Source organism: Babylonia areolata, chromosome 27 (genome assembly GCF_041734735.1).
Source record: "Babylonia areolata isolate BAREFJ2019XMU chromosome 27, ASM4173473v1, whole genome shotgun sequence".
Lineage (NCBI taxonomy): Eukaryota > Metazoa > Mollusca > Gastropoda > Neogastropoda > Buccinidae > Babylonia > Babylonia areolata.
Window position 1 is genome coordinate 2,923,407 of NC_134902.1, and position 19,061 is coordinate 2,942,467.

At 43.4% G+C, this 19,061-nt stretch overlaps 1 protein-coding gene across 1 annotated transcript in view; it reads right to left on the bottom strand.

The window, feature by feature from the left end:
• LOC143301583 (DDB1- and CUL4-associated factor 17-like) overlaps positions 1-19,061 on the bottom strand; it is a 34,477-nt gene extending 15,416 nt beyond the window's left edge. Inside the window, exons 1-10 of the mRNA XM_076615967.1 lie at positions 18,960-19,061; positions 17,968-18,099; positions 15,830-15,891; positions 15,347-15,388; positions 12,600-12,696; positions 12,050-12,198; positions 9,130-9,361; positions 6,722-6,835; positions 4,150-4,207; positions 1,269-1,405 (exon numbers count right to left, since the gene is read on the bottom strand). Of these exons, the coding sequence (XP_076472082.1) occupies positions 1,269-1,405; positions 4,150-4,207; positions 6,722-6,835; positions 9,130-9,361; positions 12,050-12,198; positions 12,600-12,696; positions 15,347-15,388; positions 15,830-15,891; positions 17,968-18,096 (1,020 nt within the window). The 5' untranslated portion in view covers positions 18,097-18,099; positions 18,960-19,061. The remainder of the gene's footprint in view (positions 1-1,268; positions 1,406-4,149; positions 4,208-6,721; positions 6,836-9,129; positions 9,362-12,049; positions 12,199-12,599; positions 12,697-15,346; positions 15,389-15,829; positions 15,892-17,967; positions 18,100-18,959) is intronic.

Below are 19,061 nucleotides of genomic sequence, written 5' to 3' on the forward strand. Positions count from 1 at the left end.
AACATTATCTGAGCGAATCATTTATCATAACAATAAACAAATCACAGGCAATGGAATAAAAACATTATTTGAGCGAATCATTTATCATAACAATAAACAAATCACAGGCAATGGAATAAAAACATTATTTGAGCGAATCATTTATCATAACAATAAACAAATCACAGGCAATGGAATAAAAACATTATTTGAGCGAATCATTTATCATAACAATAAACAAGTCACAGGCAATGGAATAAAAACATTATTTGAGCGAATCATTTATCACAGCAACAGCAGAGGAGAGGGGGCAAATGATTTTTTGTACACATTCTTTTTCATGCTAACTGAGGAGAGAGGAGCAGGGAAAGTGCGGATGATTTAACCCTTTGAGCGACGGGCGCAATAGCCGAGTGGTTAAAGCGTTGGACGTTCAATCTGAGGGTCCCGGGTTCGAATCACAGTGACGGCGCCTGGTGGGTAAAGGGTGGAGATTTTTACGATCTCCCAGGTCAACATATGTGCAGACCTGCTAGTGCCTGAACCCCCTTCGTGTGTATATGCAAGCAGAAGATCAAATACGCACGTTAAAGATCTTGTAATCCATGTCAGCGTTCGGTGGGTTATGGAAACAAGAACATACCCAGCATGCACACCCCCGAAAACGGAGTATAGCTGCCTACATGGCGGGGTAAAAACGGTCATACACGTAAAAACCCACTCGTGTACATGCGAGTGAACGTGGGAGTTGCAGCCCACGAACGCAGAAGAAGAAGAACCCTTTGAGCCCTAACCACTGCTTTACCGGTGGTCGAGAAAAAAACGACATAATGCCTAGCCGCCGGTTGAGCGGTGCGTAAACACTTGTGTCGTGTTTTGCTATTGGTTGACACTTATACTGAAGAGCCAATCAGAAAAACCGTAATATTCTGACGTCAGTGAACGTAGTACCAACATGGCTGCGCCGTTTCACTGTGTTTTGTGCATGTGCTTTGGATAAAAAAGATCGATTTCAATATGTGTGTGTGTGTGTGTGTGTGTGTGTGTGTGTGTGTGTGAGTGAGGCTGTTTGTGTGTCCTGATAATTATTGTGAAATACTTGTTTCTTATCTGCGTAAATGCTTTGAGCTCCTTGATTTTGTATGGGAATCAAATTCTTATAAATCTTCATTACAGTCACACGCATAAAAGCCCACCTGTACAAATGGATGAACGTGGGAGCTGAAGCCCAACAACAAACGGAGAAGAAAAAAACAAAGACTCAAACTTTTTTTTTTTTATGGACTTACCAGCTGACCGGTCTTCAGAGAGTGCAGTTGAAAGACGTCCAGTGAGTATCTGGGGGAGATGAGATAGTGCCAGGGGTTCCCTCCGATCTGGACATTGCTCCCCTCGCTCTGTGTTTGGAACAGACAGTCAGGCCGCTCTGCAAACAGACACAAAGATTAATCATTGTGTTTGGAACAGTCAGGGTGCTCTGCAAACAGACACAAAGATTAATCATTGTGTTTGGAACAGTCAGGCTGCTCTGCAAACAGACACAAAGATTAATCATTGTGTTTGGAACAGTCAGGCCGCTCTGCAAACAGACACAAAGATTAATCATTGTGTTTGGAACAGTCAGGCTGCTCTGCAAACAGACACAAAGATTAATCATTGTGTTTTAAGCAAACAGTTGACAGCTCTTTACACACACGCAGACACACACAGAGATGAATTTTTATGCTTCAAACAGTTTGGCAGGTCTGCACAGAGATTATATAGGAAATTTTCTTCCTAAAATTGCGTTTAAATAACATACTTACCGTGACCCACTAGTGCAGACTCCGGCAGGGGTCTGACATTCCTGTCCTGTGCAAACTATATCAATGGTTTTCTCCAGTCAATGGGAAAAAGAGGGCGATAACCAGCGGGACAAAGGGGAGGTTACCTACTTCCGGGAGGTTATCGGCCGTAGTTTCGTCTGCTCCGCATAGGCGGATAGTAGTTTGCACAGGACAGGAATGTCAGACCCCTGCCGGAGTCTGCACTAGTTGGGTCACGGTTAAGTATGTGTAATTAAATTGCACTGGCTCTTAGTGCTGCAGCCTTGTGGGCTAGTTGGTCTTTGGGAACCATCCCAACGCCAACTGTCCTAAAACCCTCTTGGCCGAGAGAGTGGGGATGTAACTTGGGGCAAGACACTCTCCACAATAATCAAATTCTAGCCCAAATAGTTGGAACAGCAGTTGCCTCCTCTGCTGTTCTGATGGTCATAGTCGGACATGACTATCATACTACCCGCCTATGCGGAGAAAACGAAAGTAGCTACGGCCGATAACCTCCCGAAGTAGGTTACCTCCCCTTTGCACCCCTGACTAGTCTTCTGTTTTAAACAGTCAGACAGGTCACCACATAGATTATATCTTGTGTTTTAAACAGGTGGACAGATCTGCTAACTGAGAGATTGAATTCTTTTTTTTAATCTTTGCACAGACACATACAGATTAATTTTTGTGTTTAAAACAGCTGGCAACTCAGCACATACAGATTAATTTTTGTGTTTAAAACAGTTGACAGCTCAGCACATACAGATTAATTTTTGTGTTTCAAACAGCTGGCAACTCAGCACACACAGATTAATTTTTGTGTTTTAAACAGCTGGCAACTCAGCACATACAGATTAATTTTTGTGTTAAAACAGCTGGCAACTCAGCACATCCAGATTAATTTTTGTGTTTCAAACAGCTGGCAACTCAACACACACAGATTAATTTTTGTGTTTTAAACAGCTGGCAACTCAGCACATACAGATTAATTTTTATGTTTTAAACAGTTGACAACTCAGCACATATAGATTAATTTTTGTGTTTCAAACAGCTGGCAACTCAACACACACAGATTAATTTTTGTGTTTTAAACAGCTGGCAACTCAGCACATACAGATTAATTTTTATGTTTTAAACAGTTGGCAACTCAGCACACATGGATTAATTTTTATGTTTCAAACAGTTGGCAAGTCAGCACATACTAATTTTTTTAAACAGCTGGCAACTCAGCACATACAGATTAATTTCTGTGTTTTAAACAGCTGGCAACTCAGCACATACAGATTAATTTTTATGTTTTAAACAGTTGGCAACTCAGCACATACAGATTAATTTCTGTGTTTTAAACAGCTGGCAACTCAGCACATACAGATTAATTTTTATGTTTTAAACAGTTGGCAACTCAGCACACATAGATTAATTTTTATGTTTCAAACAGTTGGCAAGTCAGCACATACTAATTTTTTTTAAACAGCTGGCAACTCAGCACATACAGATTAATTTTTGTGTTTTAAACAGTTGACAACTCAGCACATACAGATTAATTTCTTTAAACAGCTGGCAACTCAGCACATACAGATTAATTTTTGTGTTTTAAACAGCTGGCAACTCAGCACATACAGATTAATTTCTGTGTTTTAAACAGCTGGCAACTCAGCACATACAGATTAATTTTTGTGTTTTAACATGGCACTGCCAGTCAGCGCCTCTCATTTTCCACACTGACCACCCATTTGCATGGGTGAGAAATGAAATCGCCAAAAAATGAATGTTAAGAATCTATGAACTAAATTCATCCAAACCGATCAGTAACATAACGAGTTAGTTGGGGACGAAATAAAATAACTTCCTCCCTTCTTGTGCCAATTTTGTTCCAAATTTGCATACACTGATGACCTGTAAACGACTCCAGGAAAGCACAGAGAGTTTGAAACAGACTAAATTCAGAACGTTATTCAGCCACCACAGCATCCCTGTATACACACACTGATGACTTGTAAATCAATCCAAGAAAGCATAGAGAGTTTGAAACAGACTAAATTCAGAACGTTATATAGCTACGACAGCATCCCTGTATATATGCAGTCAGAATTACAAGGGAGCGACATTTTCTGGATGCTAAAAAACAAACAAAACAACTCAATATGAATTAAAAGGCACTGTGGGAAACACAAACACACACACACAAAATATATCTATCTATATACACATATCTATATATATGTATTTATATGTGGATGTACAGACACACAGACATATAAATGAGCAAACAACACGCACACACTCACACGAAATACAGACAAAAAAAAACCAAACAACGAACACACACACACTCTCCAAACTAACCAGATCAAAATATTACCTGTCAACTTCATATTGATTTTCAACCGAGATCCGTCTTCAATCAGCTGAGGCTTGATCTGTAACACATTGCAATTAACAGTCACAGTTTCAGTTTCAGTTTCAGTAGCTCAAGGAGGCGTCACTGCGTTCGGACAAATCCATATAACGCTACACCCCATCTGCCAAGCAGACGCCTGACCAGCAGCGTAACCCAGCGCGCTTAGTCAGGCCTTGAGAAAAAGAAAAAAAAAAAGAAGAAAAAAAAAGGTGAATAAATAATAGGTAAGCGTACATAAACAAGTAAATAAATAAATAAATAAATAATAAAAAAAAAAAAAAAAAATGTCGGACACCGTGCTCAAGACATGCGATCATGATGCACTAAATCAACCAAGATTGCTTTCTTTAGCTGATGCTCAGAAAGAACTGAAGCAAAAATTTGAAGAAGACAGTCACAGTGACCTTGGCATCAAACAACAACATAAAACCTGTTGCATGTGTACTCATTCATTTACACACTTACATTGTTAACCCCTAGGCTGCTTATATGACGAGATAACTCGTCAGCGCAAGCATGTACGCTTCGTTGCCACAATGATGAAATAACTCGTCATCGAAATATTCTGACTGTTCCCTGGTTTGCATTGAGTTCGCTGACAAAAATACTGGTAGCTTTAGCTCGGGGAATCTTTCTAGATTCTATTCATAGCTAGAAACTCCATCTACGTCATGGGGCAGTCCTTTATCTGAACGTTTTGGTTGGGTTACTGGCCGCAGTGTTTTGCCTGGCTCCTCTCCTCGCTCGCTCAACAAAATGTCGGACACCGTGCTCAAGACATGCGATCATGATGCACTAAATCAACCAAGATTGCTTTCTTTAGCTGATGCTCAGACAGAACTGAAGCGAAAATTTGGAGAAGACAGTAACGAACTTTTATCGGACAATTTGATAGAAAATAAAGGGAGCAATGAAGAGACTGGCCAAGACACGACTATCAGTGAGTGATGCCGGCTGTACAGCTGTAGCAGACAACAGAAAGTGACCAAATTATTAGCAGGACACAGTGTGAGTGATTTTCTTGGCACTCAGCCAACGCGGTCTGATGAGAACTGGATAAAGTGACCGTGTGAGAGGGGTGAAGAGGAGGGGGGGTGGAGACTGAGAGGGCGTGGCCCCACATCCATGTTATCACTTGGAGAAGTCACAATGCATTGTGTATCTGTCTGTTTTTTGTTTTGCTTTCTTTTAAAAAAAATATTTTTATTGTTGTTGTTCTGGTATAATTTGTGAGTGCAGGTATTATCCATTTGTCCAGAAAATAGGATATTTCAGTGCAAATCACCTGACTAATGTTTGTAATGAACAAGTTGAAAACGTGACAAAAAAACAAAATACTAATTTCAAAACAACAGCATGTCACTGAAAATATATAAAATTGGAAAACATCATGTGTTCTGTATTCTTTATTCATTTACCATTCATTACTCCGGCAGGGGTCTGACTTCCTGTCCTGTGCAAACTACTACCCGCCTATGCGGAGAAAACGAAAGTAGCTACCGCCGATAACCTCCCGAAGTAGGTTACCCCCCCTGTGCATCCCTGACTAGCGCCCTCTTTTTCCGGCAGCCATCTTGACTCCTGATCCTGTGCTCTTCATACGGCTTTTTTTTTTCGTATTTCTGTCTGTTTATCGATTCTCTGACACCTATGTTTTGTATCTAGTGGAGTGATGGCCTAGAGGTAACGCGTCCGCCTAGGAAGCGAGAGAATCTGGGTGCGCTGGTTCGAATCACGGCTCAGCCGCTGATATTTTCTCTCCCTCCACTAGACCTTGAGTGGTGGTCTGGACGCTAGTCATTCGGATGAGACGATAAACCGAGGTCCCGTGTGCTAGCATGCACTTAGCGCACGTAATAGAACCCACGGCAACAAAAGGGTTGTTCCTGGCAAAATTCTGTAGAAAAATCCACGCCAATAGGAAAAAACAAATAAAACTGCACGCAGGAAAAATACAAAAAAAATGGGTGGCGCTGTAGTATAGCGACGCGCTCTCCCTGGGGAGAGCAGCCCGAATTTCACACAGATCAATCTGTTGTGATAAAAAGAAATGCAAATACAAATCTGACGAAGACTTGTATCAGGTCACAGACTTACTTAGCTCATTTGGCCGATCGAGCTAAAATTATGGCGCAATCTCAATCGTAAGGGCCCTCTACCTACAGGTACAGGTACAGTATCTGAATTTTTTTTTAATCAGACTTCTGGGGAAACATGCCAAAGTGCCCCCCCCCCCCCCGCCCCCCCTCCCCGCCCACCCACCATCATTTTGCTTATATTCCATATTGTTCCTTTTAATTCTCAAAAACACACGTGTGCAAACGTACACATATGAACACTCACATACTCCTGCATACACAACACACACACATGCATACACATTCGCAAACATACACACACAAAAGCATGCATGTACACAGTCACATTTCCACCCCCCCTCCCCCTCCCTATCTCCCTCCCCCCCCTGACCACATCACAAGGAGTAGAAAGACGTAAAGTGAAACCGAAGACTCCGACACTAAGCGATTAGTACCTTACGCTCCTCCAGGAGACGGTTGAAGTTGTAGAAGCAGACGGTCTCATTGTGATGTGTCACCACGAGCAGCCCGTCTCTTATCTGAGCGCCCGACACATCCTGGCCAAACACCTGAAAATGAAAAGCGACCGTGTTTAACTCTTCCACGCCCGCAGGCAACTTAAGCCGACAGTTAGGGATCATGTTAGAAGGGCCGCGTATCACACTGTAACAAAAGTTTGACAGCTGCAGTCAGTTTCCCAGGCAACAGAACAATGATTAACCTTCGCCCCCTGACCTAGTTTCAAGTGAACAGGTCAACTGTGTTGTGTTGACATGGAACAATGATTAACCTTCGCCCCCTGACCTAGTTTCAAGTGAGCAGGTCAACCGTGTTGTGTTGACATGGAACAATGATTAACCTTCGCCCCCTGACCTAGTTTCAAGTGAACAGGTCAACTGTGTTGTGTTGACAGGGAACAATGATTAACCTTCGCCTCCTGACCTAGTTTCAAGTGAACAGGTCAACTGTGTTGTGTTGACATGGAACAATGATTAACCTTCGCCCCCTGACCTAGTTTCAAGTGAACAGGTCCACTGTGTCGTGTTGACATGAACCGAAGCCCGTGACAGACAGCATTGTGTCACAAATATCTGGCGCCGGGGGGAGTGTTTTTCACACAGAAACTTGGCTGCGAAAGAGTTAACCAGGATCAGAGTGTGTCAAAGGTCACCGCCACACCGTACCAAAACACTCACATCCCAAGCAACACACGCACGTGCACACGACACGTTCGCATACCCAGTCGCATGCATGCACGCGCACAGTCGCACACACAAAATATGCGCCCCTGCATTAATAGGAATGACAGAAAGCAAGAGTTACGGCACTGTATTAAGAAGAGGTTCATAAGTGCACACACACACCCCTACATACACCACGCACACAACACCCACACTACTGAGTACTGTGATCTCCACCATACAGACGAACACACACACACACAGCCACACAACGCTCACACCTACAACAGGACCACACATACCCGCACCCACCCACACACACACTACATCAAACCACACAACACTCACATCACCAAACACACACACACTCTCCCCACCCCAAACACGCACACACACACAATTATATTGCCCCCTACACACCCCCAAACACACACACACACACATTATATTGCCCCCCACACCCCCCCCCCCAAACACACACACACATTATATTGCCCCCACACACCCCCAAACACACACACACACCCAAACACACACACACTCCCCTCCCCCAACACACACACATTATATTGCCCCCACACCCCCCCAAAAACACACACACACACTCCCCTCCCCCAACACACACACACATTATATTGCCCCCACACACACCCAAACACACACACACCTCACCTCCCCCAACACACACACACACATTATGCTGCCCCCACACACACCCAAACACACACACTCTCCCCTCCCCCAACACACACACACACACATTATGCTGCCCCCACACCCACCCAAACACACACACTCTCCCCTCCCCCAACACACACACACATTATATTGTCCCCACACCCCCCAAACACACACACACACTCCCCTCCCCCACAACACACACACAATCATATTGCCCCCACACCCCCCGCAACACACACACTCCCCCCTCCCCCAACACACACACACCACTCACATCACCTGTGATCTCCAGCCATACAGACAAAGCAGAAGGGATGCACGACGAACCAGAGAGAGAACCATCACCACTTTGACCACACACACACACACACACACACACACACACGCCACTACCCCCCCCACAACCCACACTACCTTACACAATTAGACCACTGTGAGAGTTCCGTTATCATTACACGACTTACTGAGGCACGTCACACGATCTGTGCTCTCAAAGTTAATCGGCTCTCAGAAATGTCAAGCAAGAAAAGGCGATCGAGAGAGGCAGAACGTGCGAAACAGCAGGCTTCTTTCGTCAATTTTTTTGGCTCTTTTTTTTATGTGTGTGCATACGAAGGCACTTCGTTGACCAGAGTTTGGTTGCGGTAATGGAGGCTGTCAACTGATGAAATGGAGGACAGCGCATGTTTTGCTGCTTTTGTCTGTGTTGATCACCTTTGGCATCGCTCAAAATTTACATGCGAAAAAAATCCAAGATGCCTGAAGAACTCTCCACTTCCTTTTTTTTTTTTTTTAAATTAAAAAAAAAAAAAAATTTCTAAATTAAAATTAAAAATTTTTTTTATTATTATTTATTATTATTATTAATTTTTTTGGTCCACTTCTTCTTTGTTCGCGGGCTGCAACTCCCACGTTTACTCCCACATACACCAGTGGGCTTTTACATCGTGTGACCGTTTTTACCCTGCCATGTAGGCAGCCATACTCCGTTTGTCACTCACGTCCCGCTGAATCTGCAGCATGCAGACGAAACGGAGGGGCTGCACGGTGAAGAGCGCCAGAACCATGGCCACGTTGGGCAGCCTTGACTCTGGAGGACTTGAATCCCGCTGCCGCTGACGCTGACGTTGCCGCTGTCGCTGACGCTGACGCTGCTGCTGCTGCTGCTGTTGGGCCTTGCTCACGGTGGACGACACCACGAAGCTCTCCTCCATCTCCACCCAGCTGATGTCTCTGAAACCACAGTAATCCTTTTTTTAAAAAAAAACACACTGAAACATGGAAGGTGTGTGTGTGTGTGTGGGGCACGCATGTGACCTGTTTATTTTGTGATGCGTAAGAGGCAAATGAATGTTATGAAATGTATCTGCATCAATGTACGTATGTGTAAGGAAATTACGTTTAAGTAGTAATTGTATTTGTAAATGCTCTGGGCTCTTCAGAGATAGGACATCAGAATATCCATCATCTTCTTCTTCTTCTGCGTTCCCCGTGATCATGGTCTCAGACTTGCAGTCCTATGCTGGAAATGAAGGTGGTGGTCTTGATGAGGTGCCCCAGAGCTTTTCTGCCAGTGTGGCTCCATAGGGCCACTGCTGCGTCCGTGCATCTTGATACAGGGGGCAGGACTGCAGGATGTGCTCTGGGGTTTGTGGGCCTGTCTTACACGGGCAGTCAGGAGTGTGTGACAGCTTCATTCGGTACATGTGGTCTCGCAGGCGGCAGTGCCCCGTGCGTAGTCGGAATATGATTGTCTGCTGGAATCGCTGCAGGTGAGGCATCTGGTCATCAGGTGGATGGCTATGTTGTTGATGGAATGTGTTTTTGAATTTTCGTTTGACGTCCATCATCATCATGTAAGATATAGGGACACTGTACACGCAGAAACAAAAGCAATCCTTTTTTTTTTTTAAATAATTTTTTTTTTTTTATCCCACTAAAATATGGAAGATCAGGGGGCACTGCATAGACATGCAGAAGGGAGGTAATGTACTAAGGGAGGTCACTAGCTGCACCTACTTTCCATTTCTCCGCTAAACAGGGGTCGTTAGTGATACATAACCCCTGTCGAGTGTTTGTAGGAACAACAATGTGGAAAGTTGGTAGATCTTCTTCTTACTTTGTCCCTGGGCTGCATCTCCCATGTTCACTCGTATGGACACAAGAGGGCTTTTACGTGCATGACCATTTTTGTCTTTTTTTTTTTTTTTTTTTACCCCAGCCATGTAGGCAGCCATAAGGAAATTTTCTATCTAAAATTACGTTTAAAGAACATACTTACCGTGACCCAACTAGTGCAGACTCCGGCAGGGGTCTGACATTCCTGTCCTGTGCAAACTACTATCCGCCTATGCGGAGAAAATGAAAGCAACTACGGCTGATAACCTCCCGGAAGTAGGTAACCTCCCCTTTGTCCCGCTAGCTAGCGCCCTCTTTTTCTGGCAGCCATCAAGCACCATGTCTTTCAGACACATGGTTGCACCACAAGACCCCGTCAACTCCTTCCGGCTTCCTTACATTTCAACATAAGCCATACGACGTTTTCAGGGCTGTGCATGCTGGGTATCTTCTTGTTTCCATAACCCACCGAACGCTGACATGGATTACAGGATCTTTGACGTTGAACTTTTTATGTAGTTGGGCAGTCCTGATATTGCTCTGTGCAATCGGCTGGACAAAAAATACAGGAACGATGTCTTCTTCTTCTTCTGCGTTCACTTGTATGCACACGAGTGGGCTTTCACGTGTATGACCGTTTTTACCCCGCCACGTAGGCAGCCATACTCTGTTTTCGGGGGGGGTGCATGCTGGGTATGTTTTTGTTTCCATAACCACCGGACGCTGACATGGATTACAGGATCTTTAACGTGTGTATTTGGTCTTCTGCTTGCATATACACATGAAGGGGGTTCAGGCACTAAGCAGGTCTGCACATATGTTGACCTGGGAGATCGTAAAAATCTCCACCCATTACCCACCAGGCGCCGTCACCGTGATTCGAACCCGGGACCCTCAGACTGACAGTCCAACGCTTTAACCACTCGGCTACTGCGCCCGTCAGGAACGATGTCAAATGACCACACAACGCGGGGTTGAAAAACTGTCAATACTGATCCTGTACAAATAGAACTATACATGGGTGGAGCAGTGGCTTACTGGTAATGCATCCAACTAGGAAGCCAGTGTAAATGAGATCGAATCCTGTATGTTTCAGGAGTTTATTCCCACCCCCCGCCCCGAATCCCCCAACTCGACTTTGAGTGGTGGTCAAGGTGCTAGTCTCTTTCAGAGGAGAGGACAAAACCAAGGCCTCACAAGCAGCAAGAACCCATAGCAACAGAGGGGGTTGTCCCTGGCAAAAAGTACTTTCTGTTCAACCGACTGCAAATTATTTGTGCCCCCCCACAGGCATGTAACTCACCACCGACACAGTCTCTCAACCCACATTCAAGTTTGACCCGCACATGATCAACACAACGACGGGCGCAATAGCCGAGCGGTTAAAGCGTTGGACTGTCTATCTGAGGGTCCCGGGTTCGAATCACGGTGACGGCGCCTGGTGGGTAAAGGGTGGAGATTTTTACGATCTCCCAAGTCAACATATGTGCAGACCTGCTAGTGCCTGAACCCCCTTCGTGTGTATATGCAAGCAGAAGATCAAATACGCACGTTAAAGATCCTGTAATCCATGTCAGCGTTCGGTGGGTTATGGAAACAAGAACATACCCAGCATGCACACCCCCGAAAATGGAGTATGGCTGCCTACATGGCGGGGTAAAAACGGTCATACACGTAAAAGCCCACTCGTGTGCATACGAGTGAACGTGGGAGTTGCAGCCCACGAACGCAGAAGAAGAAGAAGATCAACACAACAAACACTGAAAAAAAAAAAAAAAAAAAAAAAAATTACTATGCACTCACTTCAGCTTTAATGTACTGCCAATTAGGAGTTCAGCCACCACGATGATTTGACCTGACTTGTAGTCAGTGATAAGCAACGAATCCTGGGTGATGCCGTACAGTTTCGCCCCTAAACTTCCAGTCTTTGAGTCTGTGTGCTGAGCCTCTGTCTGAACAGACACAACATTTTTTTTTTTATGCATTGATTAAAGAAGAAGAAAAAAAAAGTCTTTATTTTTGCTATAAAACAAAATGCAAACAAAGGTTACACTTCCTGAATTTACATGCTGCATGGGCGGGAGTAACTGAAAAGTGTACATAAAGAATCCTGGGACTGCTTATTTGAAATGCATGTCTTTATACTGGAACAAACCAAAATGTATGCCTTAGTACCAAAAGAAAGTAAAAAAACAAAACAAAAAAACAACCACAAAAAAAAACAAACAGACATGCACACACACACACACACAAACTGCTCATACTACACACACACACACAAACTGCTCATACTACACACACGCACACTGCTCATACTACACACAGACACACACAAACTGCTCATAATACTCACAGATGGGGGGCTTGAAAAAAGACAGTCCAACATCCTGACTGGAAGCTTATCCTGCCCGGAGAAGCGGTTCACCGGGGCCCTAAAACGTACCCCACACCTGCAAACAGTCTCTCTTTCAGTCACTGGTGGTGACGGACGCAACAGCTGAATGATTAACCCTTTGAGCCCTGACCACCGCTTTACCGGTGGTAGAGAAAAATGACATAATGCCTAGCCACCGGTTGAGCGCTGCGTAAACACTTGTGCCGTGTTTTGCTATTGGCTGACTTATACTGAAGAGCCAATCAGAAAAACCGTAATATTCCGATGTCAGCGAACGTAGTACCAACATGGCCGCACCTTTTCACTGTGTTTTGTGCATGTGCTTTGGATAAAAAAGATCGATTTCAATATAAGTCAACCAATAGCAAAACACCACAAGTATTTACGCACCGCTCAACCGGTGGCTAGGCATTATGTCATTTTTTTCTACCACCGGTAAAGCGGTGGTCAGGGCACTCTTTTTATATCTGCCGTGACACATTAAAAGGAAATTTTCTATCTAAAATTATGTTTAAATAACATACTTACCATGACCCAACTAGTGCAGACTCCGGCAGGGGTCTGACATTCCTGTCCTGTGCAAACTACTATCCGCCTATGCGGAGAAAACGAAACTACAGGCCGATAACCTCCCGGAAGTACCAATTATTTGCAAATTTTGGCTCAGGAGCTCAGGCAGAAGGGTTAAAATTGTTCAGGAACTCAGGGCTCAAAGGGTTAAAGCCTTAGAGGGTACTGGGTTCAAACCCTGGTCTCAGCGACTGTTGGGTAAAAGGGGTGGAGACTTTTACCTACCAGGTTCAAATCCCAGTCTTGACAACTGGTGGGTAAAAGCGGTGGAGACTTTTTCCGATCTCCCAGGTCAACATATGTGCAGACCTGCTTGTGCCTGAACCCCCTTCGTGTGCATACGCATGCAGAAGGTCAAATACATGTTAAAGATCCTGTAATCCATGTCAGCGTTCAGTGGGTTATGGAAACAAGAACGTATCCAGCGGGAGAATCTGAGCGGACTGGTTCGATCCCTGCACGCGCTAGTATTTTCTCCCCCTCCACTAGACCCTGAGTGTTGGTCTGGGCGCTAGTCTTTCGGATGAGACGATAAAGCATGGTCCTGTGTGCAGCGTGCACTTAGTGCATGTAAAAGAACCCACGGCAACAAAAAGGGTTGACCCTGGCATAATTCTGTAGAAAACTCCATTTCGGTAGGAAAACAAATAACATTGCAGGAAAAAAAAAAAAAAAAAAAAAAAAAAAAAAGGGTGGCGCTCTCAGTGTAGCGATGCAGATAATAGTTTGCACAGGAGAGGTATTGGGCTCCCTGTCGGAGTCTGCACTAGTGGGTCACGGTAAAGTGTGTATCGTAAAATTGCCGTTTTTTTTTTTCTTGGCACTCAGCCAATGCGGTCTGATGAGAACTGGATAAAGTGACCGTATGAGAGGGGTGAAGAGGAGGGGGGGGGGGGGGGGGGGGGTGGAGACTGAGGGGGACGGTTGGCCTTCGCCGCTTTGTTTGTCGGCCAAGTTAATTCTTGCTGTGCTTGTGCCCCAGCGTTGATGCTTCTTTTTCTCTCTCTATTGACTTCTTCCTCCACCACTCGTTTTTTTAATTCATTTTCTTCACTTTATTTATATCTCAGCTTACTTTTGTTCAAAACTCATGTATGTTCACGTCTTCTAGTTATGATGACATCCGTCACATATTCAGTATGTACATGTGACAGGACAGGACTTTATATAAGATTTTCTTGTTGTCCTGTTCATCGATATTTGTGTTGTATTGTGACATGTTCCAAATAAAATACTGTTTAAACCAAATTGCTGTTTTGACAAAAGGATTTTGAACATTTCCAGTGACTATTTTTGCACGTTTACATGGGATAGCTGGTTTTACAATTACACCCATCATTTGCTTTAGTCTTCCATGTTTTCTTTGAGTGTAATTTCTTGTCATATATCTGCCGTTACGTATTCAAACCGATTCATTTACGAACTCTACCGAAAAGATATCCAAACAAAGGGCTGTGTTATGGTTGTGGGCTGCCCATGACGTCGTATAATCAACTTCTCGCTCTTGAACTTTTATGGTTGCTGTTGTCTTTACAATGTGATCAACTACAATCTTTCTTTCCCAATAATGCAGAAGCGGTAAACTCATGCTCCTTATCATTATGATATTAATGCCACCACTCGCTTTCGCCTTACCCTAGATACCATTCCTGTAATAGTTGACACAACTGATGCTGTTGCTATGTTACAACTGGTCCAGGCTATTTATTATTAATGTCATCTTAAATCATCATGATTACTACAATCATTAAGGTGTAAACATTGATTGATTGAATGATTGGACAAATCTTCTTTGTTGTTGTTGTTGTTGATGTTATTGTTACAGATTTGTTTTGCATTGTTTAGTCTGTTTTGTTTTATTTTGTTTTATCTCTCTCTCTCTGTAGTGGAAGATGCTACTGTTCGTTGTATATTGTTTGTTTGATACTATTCTCTGTATTGTATACATGTTTTTGGAAAATTAAAAAAAAGTTAAAAAAAACACACAAAAACTTCCCGCTCTGCAAGCGACGAAAAGTCCCCCACGAAAGCGTGCTGCACACCCTCCGTAAAAATCAGCAACAGAAAAATACGGGAGGGTCATGCAAACTATGAACAAAAACGGAGGGATCAGTTACAGTTAAAGATATACCTACCCATCGTATGCGGTCTGGTAGTTGTCCATGAAGACCTTGTCCCTGCAGGAAAGAAAAGATAAAAAAAATACTGTCAATGACTTATTTCATAGATATATATATATATATATCTGTGTGTGTGTGTGTGTGTGTGTGTGTGTGTGTGTGTGTGTGTGTGTGTGTGTCCCTTTTTCTGTGCACTTTGTCTCTCTGTCACATGCACACACACACACACACACACACCAGAGAATCCAAAGAAACCGAAGAGGTTAACTTAGTTTTCACGCTGTTTAAATACATTTATGTTTAACAAAAAACAACAACAAAAAACAAAAAAAAACAACAAAAAAACCCCACCACAATGGAAATTTTAACTATAAACAGGAATACATTGATGTAAACAAAAGATAACAACATTTAACTAACAAACAATACAATCAGTACAATAAGAAAATGAACATACAGATAACTTAATATGTTGATAAACAAATAAATAAGACTTACCCTTCAAAGCAGATCATGTGCCTGGAATCTTTTTGCCACACTTTTCTAAAGATATAGTTGTCCTGGAGAAAAAAACAGAAAGAAAGAAAGAGGTCAGGTATGAAGAGCCATGCCATGAAGAAAGGATTTCAAAAAGGCACCCAGCTACCATTCTGACAAACACAAATCTCCTACTTAACCCTTTGACTGCACATTTCAGTTTCAGTTTCAGTTTCTCTAGGAAGCATCACTGCATTTGGATAAATCCATATATGCTACACCACAACTGCTACCATGTAGGCAGCCATGCTCTGTTTTTGAGGGTGTGCATGACGGGCGCAATAGCCGAGTGGTTAAAGCGTTGGACTGTCAATCTGAGGGTCCCAGGTTCGAATCACGGTGACGGCGCCTGGTGGGTAAAGGGTGGAGATTTTTGCGATCTCCCAGGTCAACATATGTGCAGACCTGCTAGTGCCTGAACCCCCTTCGTGTGTATATGCAAGTAGAAGATCAAATACGCACGTTAAAGATCCTGTAATCCATGTCAGCGTTTGGTGGGTTATGGAAACAAGAACATACCCAGCATGCACACCCCCGAAAACGGAGTATGGCTGCCTACATGGCGGGGTAAAAACGGTCATACACGTAAAAGCCCACTCGTGTGCATACGAGTGAACACAGAAGAAGAAGAAGAAGAAGGTGTGCATGCTGGGTATGTTCCTGTTTCCAAAACCCACCAAAAGCTGACATGGACAACAGGATCTAAAATGTGCGTGTTTGATCTTCTGCTTGCGCATACACACGAAGGGGGTTCAGGCACTAGCAGGTCTGCACATATGTTGACCTGGGAGATCAGAAAAATCTCTACCCTTTACCCACCAGGCGCTGTTACCAAGATTCAAACCTGTGGCACTCGGACTGAAAGTCCAACGATTTAAGTGCTCAGCTCTTGGCTCAGCTTCGCTGATCATCATTCTTGTCAGCAACAGTCAAGGGGTTAAACAAGATTTCTTTTGAAAAGCACACACACACACACACACACACACACACGTGTGTGCCTGAAAGGAAACCTAATGTTGCGTTTAATCATAAAAATAATTCCAATGTTGTGACAAGCATGGAAAACCACCAACACAATGTACACAATTTGCTTGGAACAAAGAGATCTGTCATTTTTTTCCCCCCAAACTATATGGAATTTAACACTTAGAACTTTAAGACTGAAGCTATGAAGTATCAAAAGCCAGTGCATGCATCTGACTATAAAATACATCAAATGTATATTCACAGACACGCAGAAAACAGTATCATACCCAGCACCCCCACACACCCATCCCCTGTATAAAAAAAACAAACCCCAAAAAACCAGCAAAAAAGACTGGTTTCAGTTTTTAGGGGAAAAAGAAGGAGTTTGTATTATACTCCATGTTTGGTGTTACATATATTTACCATGTCAAACTGATGCAAACTAGGCCTATCGGTTTGCTCTGCTTGGCCAAATTTTGCGTGGCTAACAGTGAAAAGACGAGCCGTCTTGCTCCAGTCCGCTCTCAGCCAATCAAACGCCTCTAAAAGCTATGAAAACAATTCTTTTTTCCTGAGACCTGTACGACTTGATGAGCTGGAAAAAAGGGAAGCAGATCCCTCTTAGGAATCTTTTCTGAGCCTGTCGACATCAGTCACTAGTTCTCCCCCTTTCAAATACATCCGTTACGTATGGCTCTGAGAGCTCGGATATTTATAGACCACTGGAGAGTTCCGCAGTCATCTCAGATCTTGCGCACACACATTTACTGATACTCGAAATCGCAAGCAATCGACATAGGCAAAAGCAGCAAACATGTGCCATCCTCCGTTTCTTCAGTTGATAGCCTCCATTGCTGAAACCAAGCTCTGTACAATAAGTGCCATCGTACTCACAATAAAAAAACCCACCAAAATATGAAGCAAAAAGTTAAAAAAAAAAAAAGAAGCCTGCTGTTTTGCACCTTCTGCCTCTCACAATCACCTTTGTAGCACTCACAATTTCTGAGAGCCAATCAGCTTCGTGAGCATGTATCAAGTGACGCTCCCCTTTACGTCATGCAAGCACGGAACTCTTCAGTGGTCTAATCAAGGAGGAGGGCAGTCTGGGTGTTAATCATGACAAAGAAACATACCCCACAAACGAGTGTGCGCAGGATGCGATGACAGGTCCTCAGCTGGTTACCTGTGTGGCCGTACTCCCTGCTCCTAACCATGGAGACCACGTGATGCTTCCCCTGCTGCTCTCCCATGTTGCCCAGCATTTTCTGTCAACAACACAACATCCGTCACTTCCCATGTACTGCCAAACAATGGTTCTTCTTTAAGGATAGATTTCATTCTTCTTTCAGCAGACCTCCCATCTGGGGCAGAATGATCAAAAAAATGATTGTGGTCACTCCATGGAAGGATGTCAGGAGTGGGCAAAAGGGCAGAGACTGGTTTCTGCTGACTTGCACAAGTTGCAATATTGAAGGGGACATTAAAAAAACCCCAAAAAAACAAGAGAGGCAAGGTCTTCAAGACTCACTTGTGGCAAATTAATTCCCCTAGCATTAATTACAGAGTAATTTCCCTTTTTTACCCTCTGCACCAAAACGTTTGCAAAATAAATAAAACTTCCATGCTCAGCAAAAGAAGTTCCTGTTTGAACAAAAAATGATAATAATGACTGCTCTTGTTGTTGGGTCAGAATATCAGATCAAAGTGCCAAGTTTAGAGAATACAAAAAATATAAATATAACAGTGATTGCAGTTTGCATATAATTTGGTTTCATTTTTTTTTTTTTTGTGCCCATCCCAGAGGTGCAATATTGTTTTAATCAAGATGACTGGAAAGAACTGAATTTTTCCTATTTTTATGCCTAATTTGGTGTCAACTGACAAAGTATTTGCAGAGAAAATGTCAATGTTAAAGTTTACCATGGACACACAGACATACACAGACACAGACACACACAGACACACACACACAGACAACCGACCACCGGGCAGTCAAATGCCAGTCCCTACACGACTACTATATCGTTTCATACATGCACAAAAATTGCAGGTAAAATAAGTTCCTCAATTTAGCGTAGGATTCTAAAATAGGACTTTACTGATCAAGTTCCCAAAGTGCGCAAACCTGAGTCTCAAGTCCTTCAGCAACCTCTCTGAGAATACCGATGTTGACGAGTCCGCACACATGTGGGAAACGAAGACAATGACAACTTTCTGTTTTGTTGAC